At 43.8% G+C, this 14,533-nt stretch overlaps 1 protein-coding gene across 6 annotated transcripts in view; it reads right to left on the bottom strand.

Moving 5' to 3' along the window:
- Window positions 1–14,533, bottom strand: part of cblb (Cbl proto-oncogene B, E3 ubiquitin protein ligase) — an 84,633-nt gene that overhangs the window by 68,235 nt on the left and 1,865 nt on the right. For 5 of the 6 annotated variants that reach the window (XM_029173226.3, XM_029173225.3, XM_055514363.1 and 2 more), the window contains one exon: window positions 14,139–14,389. In XM_029173226.3, the coding sequence (XP_029029059.1) occupies window positions 14,139–14,389 (251 nt within the window). Of the gene's footprint in view, window positions 1–1,063; window positions 1,208–14,138; window positions 14,390–14,533 lie in introns of those variants that run through there. The other variant, XM_055514364.1, reaches the window with a different exon arrangement.

A 14,533-nucleotide genomic window follows, 5' to 3' on the forward strand; every position in this document is an offset into this window, starting at 1 on the left:
TCGGTATGGCACAGCCCAAAGGAGCGACGTGGGACCGTCCTCAGGTGGACCCACCATCTGCAGGAGGACTCTAGGGGGCCGGTGCATAGTGGATTGGGCAGCAGTCGAAGGCAGGAGTCTACGACGACCCAATTCCTGGACAACCAATCTGGCTATTGGGACATGGAACGTTACGTCAATGTTACCCTGAGCTTGTGCAGGAGGTCGAGCGGTACCGGCTAGAAATAGTCGGGGTCATCGCCACACACAGCCTGGGCTCTGGAACCCAACTTCTTGCAAGGGGCTGGACCCTCTTCTACTATGGAGTTGCCTGGGGCGAGAGGCGGCGGGCTGGTGTGGGATTGCTCATAGCTCCACCAGCTTGTCTGCCATGTGTTGGAGTTTTCCCCGGTGGACAAGAGAGTCGCTTCCCTGCGCCTTCGGGTGGGGGATAGGTAACTCTCTGTCGTTTGTGTTTACGAACGTCCTAGGCCGAAAGTCAATGATAGACTTGCTGTGGACGCGGGGTCTCCTCCCTCAAAATCTGGTCGACTCTCTCCCAGATGTGTGCCTGTCGTGGTGGTAATCCCCGAACCAAGTGGTGGACGCCAGAGGTAAGAGTTAGGGTTAGGGTTAGGGTTGACACCATTTTAGCAATCCGCGTCTGGACTGAGGTAACCTAACCCACATGTGAACTTAACTCCCTCATTGAAGAGCCTCTACGTCATTTCCAGTCCCAAGAGATAAGGAACCCAGAATGTTTCTCCACCACAGGAAACTGGCCTCTATCACAACAGGCACCAATACCTCACATGTCCATATCAAAGAACCATGAGCCCACTTTGTTGATCTACCTGTAAATCTCACAGGATTCCACCTCTGCTTACAGTGGTAGCAGTTCAAAGTGACTAGCGTTTTTACTGCAGTACTGTTGCGTCGCCACGGTGCAGCGGGTGTGTTTAATCCTGCAGTCGGCTGAAAAAGAACAGGTCGCTAGTCGCGTTTTAACCACCAGGTGGCGCAGCATTGATCAGAAGCCTCAAATGCACTATAGTGTAACTGAGGTCCGACTGTTCATTTCTACCTGCAACACCGCCTGTCAGCTGGGAAGACATCAACTCTATTCAGTCGCTCTTCAGTCACTGCTGCCGTCTCCTCCCCAGTTCACACACCTTAAAGCGTCCGAACCAATGAATGCGTTTCCAGATTGACTGGTGATGCTGCACGGGTTGCTCTCAGTTACAGCAGCTGTTTGAAGCAGGGAAAAGCGAGAGTTAGCTGTCCTTGTCGATGCCTTGACAATGTTTTATCGTCTGCAAACGATCTGAACAGTTTTTTTATAGTTTTACAAGACGTAATATGACGCCTACGTTTGATCGTTGCTCGTATTCCATATAAAAGAGAACGAGGACTGAATAGGTATGCGGTTAATTGCTACGATCTTCTGTCAATAAAATATAAAATGTTAAACCTTTGAGCCCTGACTTTTATGTCTTCTTTGGATTAAAAAACAAATGTTGAATGTTCTCAAATAATATAATATTGCCGCCCTCCGCGGCTCCCAGTGTTTGTTTTTTTCATTGAAAACCTGGGTGTTACCGGTGACCGACCCCTTGTCTAGATCATCCTTATTCACTTTTTTAAATTGTAGTAGTGTAACCTTAGTTAGTATTCATTTTATTTTTTTTTTATTTTATATTTGGGAAACGTGGCATTTCAGCTACTGTGATTTTATTTGTAATTAACATTAGTTCCTACCTGCCCTTGTTGACGGGGAGAGGAAATGGGTAACGCATGTTGGGTAAGAGCGGTGTAAAGAAAAAAGTGTACATGTGCCGTACTGTCTTGGTATGTGGTGCATTAAAGAAGAATACCACGTAAAGAAAATTGTAGCCCGTACCAACAGCGAGAAATCAGGGTTACGCTGCACGCGGGGGGGCGCACCGTTGAGCTTCTTATTTTCGGTTTTAAACTGCCATAATTTGCCATAACTTACTTACGTAAATAACTATACTAAATACTATAATTGTCCGCCACAGGCGACCAGCGGTTCATAGTCTTGGGGATCCATGCACTAAATATTACAACGATGTTATCTTGTGGGTCAAATGATAATGAAGAGACTCTGTTTTTTCAATAATTAAAACTGAAAGAGTGCTCTCATTGAGACTTGACCTGGGACGAAGAACTTTACAGACACCCTTCTTGACCACTAGGCCAGCTAAGACTTGAAAAGTGGCTGTTCTACAAGAGCCTATATTACATAGTCAATTTGGATGTTTTAGCACCAAAAGTGGGAGTCAATCGCCACCTACAGGCCAAAAGGACTTAACACACTCTTTCACGCAGTGCAAACAAGGCGCTGACGCGGTAGATTTGGATCAAACCACGGTGGGGGTAGACACTTAACTGCTGCCACTGTATCATGCCAAAAGGACAGCCTGTCATAAAATGTGGAATGTGCTTATTAAGAGAACAAGAGACTTCATTTGGACACAAGTTCTGGTTCAGATGCACCAGAACTTTCAACTGCCATGAAGCTGATGCCATTGTAATCTATGAACAAAATGCTATTATTTAATATTAAATTGGTTTCTGTGTGATGATCAATGCCTAATCTACAGATTTGCCAGGAAATCCCTCAAGAACAACAAAGGGACTTCAACTTATCCCCATGCTCTTCTTTGTGTGAATGTATAAAGTTGAAATAAACATACTCACATGCCAAGCCTGTAACGAGAGACACTATACAGTGGCCTACAGCTCCAAACTAAAGCAAAAAAACATCTCTAATATCTAGTACTTTGAGGATCTCCTCAACCCCTTCGACACGCCTTCTGCTGAGGAAGCAGAGGCCGGTGACTCAGGAGGGGACTTGCCCATCACCCACGCTGAGGTCTCCAAGGTAGTTTATAAGCTCCTCGGTGGCAGGGCAGCAGGGGTGAATGAGATCTGTTCTGAGGACCTCAGGTCTCTGTTGGCTTCATCAGGCCAGGACCTCCAGCATGTGCTGGTGCGGTTTGCAGCTGAGTGTGAAGCGGCCGGGATGAGAATCAGTTCCTTCAAATCTGAGGCCATGGTTCTCGACCCGAAAAAGGTGGCTTGCTCACTTCAGGTTGGAGGAGAGTTCTTGCCCCAAGTGGAAAAATTCAAATATCTTGGGGTATTGTTCACGAGTGAGTGAAGGAAGGAGCGTAAGATTGACAGACAGACGTGCGGCGGCTGCAGTAATGCGGTCGGTGTATCGGTCTATCGTGTTGAAGAGGGAGCTGAGCCAAAAGGCAAAGCTCTCAATTTACCGGTCAATCTACATTCCTACCCTCACCTATGGTCATGAGCTTTGGGTCATGACCGAAAGGGCAAGGTCACGGATACAAGCGGCTGAAATGAGCTTCCTCCGCAGGGTGGCTGGGCGCTCCCTTAGACATAAGGTGAGGAACTCTGTCACCCGGGAGGAGCTCGTAGTAGAGTCGCTGCTCCTCCATACGAGAGAAGCCAGTTGAGGTGGCTCGAGCATCTGGTTCGGATGCCTCCCTGGGGAGGTGTTCCGGGCATGTTCCAGTAGGAGGCCCCGAGTAAGACCCAGGAGACACTGGAGAGACTACTGTATGTCTCTCAGCTGGTCTGGGAATGCCTTGGGGTCCCACCGGAAGAGCTGGAGAAAGTGTTGGGGGAGGAAAGTCTGGAACTCTCTGCTTAGACTGATGCTCCCGCGACCCAGCCATATACCCAGCGCCACATCCGTCCGCAACACGAGTCTGGCAGTGACGTCAGCAGAAAAAAAGACCACCCAGGCAGTGGATCTACGCGCGCGCGCGCGCACACACACACACACACACACACACACACACACACACACACACACACACACACACACACACACACACACACACACACACACACACACACACACACACACACACACACACACACACACACACACACACACACACACACACACACACACACACACACACACACACACACACACAACTTTCTAATTCATGGGAAGGGTGAGTATCTATGTCTGTGCGGTTCCTTGCCTCTTGAACCATGGCCCTTCCTCCTCAACCAAGGAGAAGCATGGAACAGCAGCAAAGGAACCTCAGGGCCACGCAGCCCTGCTTGAACTGGAGTGCATTAACAAGGGGGGGGGGGGTTCTTTTTTTTTTTTTGTTCTGTCCAGCAGTTTAACAAGCAGCATATCTTACGCTGAGTGCCATATTGTGATGGACAACTTTGCTTTAACAAGAAGAGTATATATAAAATATATATACTCTTCATGAGGGGAGATTTCTAGGAGCATGACCGCTGGCTGACAATGTGTCTCCTGGACAGTGTCCCCTGACCCTAGATTAATTAAATAATTTCCAATACATTCTAGGTGCTAAATGGCTAAAAATTAAAAACATCATGTAAGCAACATTGTGGCTCAAATAATGGGGGATGAAGATGTTAGAGTTGCCAAATACTGCACCCCCTCTTTGATTAGCGTGAGGAATGTAGGTCTTGGCACCTCAGAGTTGCCAAATAATGAACCCCCCTCTCTGATTAGAGCGGGGGAAGTACGACACATTCATAACATTCATGCAACCAACAACAACACTACTAATCTGCTATACCCCTTTCAATAGGGCAAAGATTTTAACTACACAAACAAGTGTGTAGGTAAATAGTGAAAGTTTTAAAGCAAAGCCGACTATGTTACTTGAACATTACATTTAGCCTAATAAAGCTGCCACAGGAGTAAGACATAAACTAGCATGGATTTAAAATCAGGTAACATCTCCAACATAGGTCATATTAATTTTACACCACTGTTTGCCCTAACAAATAATTTGTTCTGGGTTTACGTTTAACATGTGCACGCTCCCGCTTGGTGAACGTACCTTCTTCCTTACTGGTGCCTTCAGAGTCCCTGTTGTGAGGCCATAATAAGACTATTTAACACTACACACAGGCACGAATACATTATGTATGGAAATTCACAACATTCTCAGACGTTACAGTCAGTATTTGCAACCTAGTGTTTTTCAAATCTGCAAAACATAAAACTGTATTCAAATGCGTCAGTTTGACAGACACTAAGAGCAACCACTGCAGCATTAGGTAGTCGTTCACTAGCTAACATGGTCATGGTTAATACTGAACACTCCATTCTCCTCCAAACCATACTGGGTGACACAGCAAACATGCTAGCAATGTTTCTGACAGATATGCTAGACAGCACAAAAGTCCTTAGTGCTGCATTTGGATGTGGACAGCCAACAAAACAGTTCCACTTGTGCATAGTCCACATGGAAACTCAATTTATTTCAAAAATGGCATTCATTATCAATGTGAACATTGAAGAGCAAATCACATCCCAAACATTTCAAACATATCACCCAAACGACTCAAAAAGAATCTGCTGGCAAATTATCTCTCTCTGGTTGTTCTACTAAAGTAAGGAGGACTTCACATATTCCGCCATCTCACAACTTCCAACACACTTGCATCTAACTACACACCCCCGCACAGGTGTCCACGAAAACAAATCCATGTAAAAAGGTTAGCCAATGGGCGTGCAGGTCCCATCCACCAGCACGGATTGACAAACAAAGTAATTCTGTTGAAAAGTGGCGTCATGAAATAAATACGACACTGGGGAAAAGGGCATTATGCAATAGAAAACGACTTTGGAAAAATTCTAGATTTAAATAAAAAGGGAGATGTAATAATCTGTATTATGATGAATTTAAATATTATAAAATAGAATTACATAATAATGAGCGGGTTTTACAGTATAATGAAATATAAGTTCACTTTATATTACTGTCTCTCATATATTTGTATATGTATTTATTTCATAATGTATTGACTAATTATGAACACTGTGGAGTTCAATACAGATATGGTTCTGAGTGTTCTAGTGTGGATTTCTAATGTTTTCCCACTACTAAAGCACATGTATAGCACTAATTTAAACATTTATGAAAGTGTTCATTAATGTGTACATTGTACTGGAACTGTGGGTTCTAAAAGGATTTATGAAATCCCTATGCCAAATTTATGCAGATTGGCTAAAAGAAACTTCCAGTTCACTCTGTCAAAAGCTTTTTCTGCATCTGAAGAGATGGTGGGCTGACCCTAATTTATAGGTGGTGACATTATCAATTAAGTTGATTAGTCTGTTCATATTGTTTGTTCACACTCTGCTTTTAATTATGGTCAGAGTAAATTATATATGGAGTATTTTTTTTCTAATCTTATGGCAAGTGCTTTATAGATTATTTTTAGATCTACATTTATTAATGAAATTGGTCTGTAACATGATGGAAGAATATGTAATTTTCCTAGTTTTTGGAGAAGGCTTATAAGAGCTGAATTCATATTTGTAGGCAATGAACCCTGTTGTTTAAATTTAATCATTTTGTCAAAGCTGGGTTCCAGGATTTTCCAGAATTCCTTGTAGAATTCAGCTGGGAATCCATCTGGCCCTGGAGCTTTCTTATTTGGCATTGTGTAGTTCAGCCAAAGATAGCAACAAGTCTAGACTTGTGGTTTGTTCTTCCTTTAACTTTGGGGATTCTAGTTTATTCAGAAACACTTCTATGGCTGAGGTTGATAGATCTACTCTTGGTCTTTAAAGGGGTCATATCATGCAAAATCCACTTTTTAGACATTTTGGAGCGTTCCTATGGGTCACATTTACACACACTGAGCTCAGTAGAAGTCCATATCATGGACCATCACATTTTGAGACTTTATCCAATGGACACAGACCTCGTCCTACTCTGAAACCGCCCCCTGTCGTCACAGAAGCAGGAGGTCCTCCTTTCAAATCCTGAACCACCACCCCCACAATGATACTGAACCAAAACTGGACTTCCGCCATTTTCCCCCCTCTCACTTACCGTGAACAGACGAGCATGGCAGTGCCCAAGTCCTCCCATAGAAATAGTTTGGTTCTTGGGTCTTTTAACCAATACCAAAGTCTATTCACTTTACCTAGGAATCAACAAGTGAGGACTTTGTGGGTCCCTTTTATTTTAAAGTGCCAGAAACATTGCCTTAGCATTTATACGTATGTGCATTTCAAACAAGGGTGCATACAATGCTGGATTTGTTTCACGGCTCCTGTTGAAAAAAAAAAAAAAAAGGATCTATTCATACAGTTCGTCGTCCATTCACTGAAGTAAGTATATGCTTGATACTTAAAATGTTTTAAAATGTTAGTTTGTCTGTTTAAAATGTAGCAACCCATGTGTGAGGCAAGCTAATAGCTAGCTATGCTAACGGCTGTAGCCAGTCGACTGAGCCTTTGTCCCCTTCAAATGTGCTCATATGGGCTCCTGCAGCCACACACCTGTGGAGAAAAGCTAATGGCTATTAGCTACAAGCAGGGAATGGTGGGTCTAGCTTTTAGCCTTTTTCTGCAATCACCTACAGCAGGGGAGAACAGCTGATAAGTTTCGACCTTCGAGCGGTTACAGGCAGGGAACGGTGGGTCTAGCTGATCGCTATCGGCCTTTAAATGGCTACAGGCAGGGAGCAGTGGATCTAGCACGCTGTAGTAATTTTGTGCTTGATACTTGTGATGTCTAAATAGATTAGTTGGGTCTGTTTAGAGTGTAGTAACCCACATGTGAGACAAGCTAATAGCTAGCATTGCTGTGGGTTACAGCTCGGTTACAGCGAGTCAACCGAGCCTTTGTCCCTTTTTAAATGTGCTACTCTGGTCCAGGGTGTACCCTGCCTCTCGCCCATAGCCAGCTGGGTTAGGCTCCAGCACCCCCATGACCCCGCATTAGGGAATAAGCGGCTTGGAAAATGGATGGATGGATATAACATGTAACATCTCCTTTTTTCTTGTGTAATGAATATAAAATAATTCTACCATGTAAACAGTAACTGCCTTCCCAGTCTCCTAGAGAATACAAGGTGAGGTTCCTGGTGTATTGTTTATTTTCATAAAGATTGGTTTGTGAAGAGTGGGCAATGAAGTCTTGATCATTGAGTATTGATGTATTAAATAGCCAATTCCTGCTAGGTAATGTAACTGTCTTTGTCAAGGAAACAGAAACTGGTACGTGATCACTGATTGTGATAGAGTGAATAATGGTGTCAGAGACATCTGGTAGGGCTGAGTTATTTACTAAAATGTAATCAATACGAGAGTGATGAAGTGGAGAGAAGAAGGTGTATTCCCTGGAGGTGGGGTGAATGCCAGGTGTCAGAGACCAAATCATTAATGTACTGTTTTAAGGTGTCTACTGATTGCCAGTTCCTGTTCTGACCATACACGTTTGCTATACAATATTCTATATCTTGTATCAAAAGGTTATTGATTATATATCTTCCTTCTGGATCCACAATGGTATGAATGAATAAAGCTAATCTTTTTATTTATCAGAATGGTGATCCGTTTATGTTTAGCATTGTAACCAGCTATGTAAGCATGTGGGAACTCTGGTGGTGCCAGAGTGTAATCTATAATTTGGGGAATGTAAGTTTCTTGTAGTAAAGCAATGTCTGCTTTACGGTTTTTAAATGGGTAATTACTTTGAAACGTCTCCATCTTATTGATTCCACGTACATTGCAAGTTTTTTTCTACTTTGTCTATTTATTTTTCTAAAGAGAGATAGCTAGGAAAGGCTGCTGCTTGTTTTATTCACCAAGTCAAGTCAGACCTTCAGCCATTCACTATGTGTCTATGACACACAAAGAGGTGATCTGGGTTGTACAAGGTATGAAATCCCTCATTTGGCACAATTAAGTATTAAGTAGAATACCATGACAGACTGAAGATAATCAAAGCAGATAAAAGGACAATCCTTGTCAGAACACATTTCACATTACTTCTATCTTTGTAGGGACACTCATGGACATCATGCCCTTCATATCAACTAGAACCACCACACTAAATGCATCAACCTCATCCTAACCACCACTCACCTTAGCCTTAACCACCTTAGAAGTCTGGACTGGCCAAAACATCCTCAGCTTCTGAAGATATTATCACTTACATGCCTACACTCACAAAATTATTGTTGTTGTTTCACTGTGTAACCTAAAAAAAAAATGTTTCAGGCTCTTCCTTTTCTGGGGCAAACCGCTCACTGGATAGCTCAATCGGTAAAGTCACACGGCTTGCATACGGGGCTCCCAGGTACGAATTCTCCGTTAGGGCGAATAAGCATCCAGTGTGGTTCTTTGGGCAAGACCCTTCAAGCTACTGCCTACCTCACATGATGAGAGACAATGAACCACATGAGATACCGGCTTAGACGTCACCCGGTCTAACAAGGTCTTCTTCAGGTGTTGGGGAACCAGAGCACCTTGACGAGAAGTGGGCTACTGGAACAAGAAAGAAATGGCTGAGATGCGAGAACAAGGCTCTGTTGGAATGCTACTACTCAAGTAACCCTAGTCAGACGGGTTACATGCAAAGGGAACGGAATGGGAACGGAGAAACCCACATTCAAGACTGACGGCGAAGCAACTAGTAGCTCAGTGTTCCAACATCCACAAACGGCAACTGCTATCACAACTTGAGATTGGCGAGGTACAACACAAATGCTACGGCAAGGGGGAGCCAGCACGCCAGGTCAGAGGGGAGGTTTCACCATCTCCCCAACCGGAAATTGGGTACGAAGCCCCAATGAGCACAGATACGCTAAGCGAGGCAGCGACTGACCTGAAAGATAAGATCATGGTGAAGTACCATCAGAAAGTCTCATGGAAGATGTGAATGCAGCATTGAGAGCAATCCCTACCACAACAATCACAGAAACCAATGAGCTGATATACGCTTCAGCATCAGTGATCCTAGAAGTGCTTGGCTATAGGAGCAACTATGGGAGCCATGAGAAACAATACCCACCATGGAAACGAAGGTTGGAGGCAAAAATTAAGGCACCTCGGAGGGAAGTCAGGCAAATGACAGAGGCCAAGAGGCCCAGAGAGGTGCAATGAAAAGACCGATTCCCAAGAGCGCTCGAAACTGCCAAGCAAACACCAAACACCTTGGCCAGCCGCCTAAAGAGATACACCAGAGACAATGAAGCCAGAGGAATAAACCGGCTGTTCGCAACACAACCTGCGAAAGTGTACTCTCAATGGCAGGGTAATAACAGCAGAGCAGACCCACCAAGGCCGGAAACTGAACAGTACTGGAAAGGGATATGGGAGAGGGCGGCATCACACAACAGCGATGCACAGTGGCTGGTATATCTGAGGGAAGATCACAGCAACCTCCCTGAACAGAATCCAGTGACTATCACAGTGGCAGACATCCAACATAGAGTCTCAGGTATGAAAAACTGGACAGCACCTGGCACTGACATGATCCACGCCTACTGGCTAAAGAAACTCACTGCAATCCATGAGCGCCTGGCAGCACAAATGAACCAGCTGCTAAGGGATGGGACTCACCCTGAATGGCTAACCGAAGGGCGAACGATCCTGATAATGAAGGATCCCTCAAAGGGTGCAGTCCCATCCATCTACCGGCCACAACATGGAAGCTCATGTCATGTATCATCACAGCTAAGAGAAGTGGGCACATGGGTCAATACATGAGCAAAGCACAGAAGGGCATTAGTAAGGATACCAGAGGAGCCAAACAGCAACTTCTGGTTGACAGAACAGTTGCCCAAGACTGCAGAGTGCGACACACCAACCTGTGCACAGCCTGGATCGACTACAAGAAAGCCTATGACTCAATGCCACACACATGGATCACTGAATGCTTGGAGCTGTACAACATCAACAGAACTCTAAGGGCCTTTATTGCAAACTCGATGAGGTTGTGGAGAACCACCCTTGAAGCCAATGGGAAGCCACTTGCCCAAGTATCCTTCAAATGTGGCATATACCAAGGAGATGCACTGTCCCCACTGCTGTTCTGCATAAGTCTGAACCCCCTCAGCCAAATAATAAACAAGACTGGCTATAGATACGAACTCCGGAACGGGGCCACCATAAGTCACCTCCTCTACATGGATGACATCAAGCTGTACGCTAAGAATGAGCGAGACATCGACTCGCTGATCCACACCACCAGGATCTACAGCTCGGACATTGGGATGTCATTCGGGCTCGAGAAATGTGGGAGGATGGTGACAAAGAGAGGCAAGGTTATCCACACAGAAGGGGTCTCACTCCCAGAAGAAACAATAGCAGACATTGAGGACAGTTACAAGTACCTTGGAGTACCACAGGCAAACGGCAACCTTGAACAGGCAACAAGGAATGCGGCAACAGCCAAATACCTCCAACGAGTAAGGCAATCCTAAGAAGCCAGCTCAATGGCAAGAACAAATCCCGCTACGCCCTGCCAGTGATCACATACCCTGCGGGAATAATAAGGTGGCCAAAGGATGAGATACAGACCACAGATATTAAGACACGAAAGCTCCTCACCATGCATGGAGGGTTCCACCCCAAATCAAGCACCCTGAGACTGTACACTAGCCGCAAAGAAGGAGGCCGAGGACTAGTGAGCGTGAAAACCACTTTCCAGGATGAAACATCCAAGATCCATAAGTACATCAAGGATAAGGCCCCGGCAGATGATGCTGAGTGAATGTCTCAGGCAGTGGAGAACAGAGGATGAGATGCTGGAAGAGGGACCATCATGGGAGGACAAGCCCTACACACACACACACACACACACACACACACACACACACACACACACACACACACACACACACACACACACACACACACACACACACACACACACACACACACACACACACACACACACACACACACACACACACACACACACACACACACACACACACACACACACACACACACACACACACACACACACACACACACACACACACACACACACACACACACACACACACACACACACACACACAACATATGTTATCTTGATTATGATGGCCGGTTTGGGGAGAGGAAAGTAACTTTGCACTAGCTTCAGCGTGTGGTTTGTAAATACTACAGTGACACAAGAGAATGCAAGAATGAAATAGTGGCGTCCTGGATGTAGCAGCGGTGACAAACGCTGTTTATCATCACGTGAAGCCTCTTCATTCTAAGTGCCGCCGTGTTAAAAGTTACTTTGTTACCTAATCTGTGCTGAGGCGAGCATCAGCTGGCTGCACAGTTATCACGTTCGGTACATAGTGATAAACGACGCCACCACAAAACAGCGCAAGTACAGACACCGAATGTAACATCAGCATTAAAATATGACAACATGCTTATTAGTGGTTGTCACATGTTGCCTCAAGGCCAGAAAGAGCCCAGAAGTCTCTGTGGACTGTTCCACATGTTCTCCCGTGTCTTCCTGGGTTTTCTCCAATAGTCAGGTTGACTGGACCTGCTGCAGATCTTCACATTGGAACAAAACTCTCTGCTTGCTTTGTTTATTCATTTGCATTTTGAAGTTTTTTTATTATTCAAATGCTGGATTTTGTATTTTGCTTTTTAAGATTTAAAGAGTCAAAATCAAAACTTAGTTTAAAAAAAACAACTGATATGGGATTTGTAATTAGCAAAACATCAAATAAAAATATATATTTTTTGATCCTGTTAATCCCATTATTTGAAAAAATTATCAGCAGATTAATCGATTATCAAAATAATCTTTAATTGCAACCCTAACTGTAACACATTCTATTTTCTTCTTTGAAAACTTTCCTAGAAGTTTCCTTCCACACTTTTCATGTTGATTTGTTCCGCTCTTTACATTCTGTACATTGGAATATGAGCTGTGATATGTGGCCTATCTACAGTATCATGTTGGATAAAATAGTGCGAGAGTAACTATAACAGAAATAGAAATGTGTAACAACATTAGACTTCAGTACATGCTCTAACAGTTACAGTACAAAAAATAAATGTAAAATAACAATAAGACCAAAGGCAGAACCTTCTGAAGAACCTAACTGAAGATAAAATGAAGCTCTAATGCAAAAGCAAACAATACACTGCAGCAGAACATGTGATAGTAAACATACAGAGTGATGTGCATCACTTGCAGACTGTGCAGCGCTTCCTACGTGTCACTGTGTGAGGCAACTGGGGAAACAAGCAGACTTAGGCACACAGATCAGAGGAAACATATGACAGGATGTAAAGTGATGGGGGATTTTCCCTCTGCACTGCATATGGCAGCCAGAGAGCGCATTCCACCGACAGAGCCTTCACAATAACCATCTTGTTTAATGCTTTTAAAAACTCTCAATCGCTAAATAAAAAGACGCTCTCAAAGCAGACATTGATTCATAACATGGCACTGATGGAACTAGTGTCTAATACATGTGCTGCTAATTTAGGCCACTGTTAAAAGAATATGCTGACCATAATTTGATAGTAGCAGATTCACTGTTGTTATCCTTTTGACTGTCAGTTGTGTCAGCTTCACTTTTACAGCAGTGCAGTTATGTGACCAAGCTACGTGGATGTCCACACGGAACCAAACCAAATGCTAAACTGTGCTTTATGTGGAACACTTGGCCCTATGTTCTCCATCACCACGTCCCACTCTCTCTACACTGAATCAGTCCATCACTCATGCATGGCAGCCTGCACGTTGAACTGTGTAGAGACAGTTACTCCTGTGATGCTCACATATGGACCAACTTCCTTCTTATGATTGCTGTCAGTATCACCACCGGCTTTTTTTTTTAGTACATAAATAACAACAGGCCCGACACGCTGTACAAAATACTTTTTTGAATTTAATGGTTTTCTGCATTGTCATGTGATACTATTACTACCTATATAAGGTGTCTAAAGTTATAACCTTTATTACATTTAATTACATTTATTAATCATTATCGAACACACTCATTCCATATTTTGAATGCCTGTAAATTGATTGGCAATAAATGGCTGACCCCAGTATGCCAGTATCCTTACTCGGCATTTGCTTTAACTCATAACGGATATTGATTCCAATAACACCTACAGGTTTCTTTTTCGTTTTTAAGGGTTGGCATGTTACACTTGCCTTTAATGTAGATCAGATCACATTTTATGTCAAATAAATGCAGAAAACCGTAAGATTTCTAAGGTTTTATACTTTTGCCTGGTCGTTCCACTGTATATAATAATACCAAATGTTAAAATACATTTTAAATAATCAATTTAAAAGGAAATAAGGGAAATAGTTGTCTTTGGTTACCTGTCCTGTGACTGCTCCTCGTACATCCTCTCTTTCCCCTCCTTGAAGAGCCGGATGGCCCGTTTGGATTTCTTCATGAGGCTGTCAATGTAGATTTTAAAATACTCGTTCTCACTGAGCTGTGCCAGTTTCTGGATCTCTTCATATTTGCCGAGTATAAGTCGCAGGTGCTGGTAGGCATCAGGCAAGACGTCCAAAATGTATGGCGGACTGTTTTTCAGCTGGAGTCTGGGATTTTGGCAAAGTCGGACCTATGGAAACAAATCCACCAGTGACCACACAGCAACAAGCAAGCTAAACAGGAAGATGGTAAAGTGTAATCCAGGCCTGTATCTTTACTAGTTCTAACTGAGAAAATACTGGGTGTACTGCAAATGTCCCAGCTCTCCATTTTA

Source organism: Betta splendens, chromosome 14 (assembly GCF_900634795.4).
Source record: "Betta splendens chromosome 14, fBetSpl5.4, whole genome shotgun sequence".
NCBI classification, from domain to species: domain Eukaryota; kingdom Metazoa; phylum Chordata; class Actinopteri; order Anabantiformes; family Osphronemidae; genus Betta; species Betta splendens.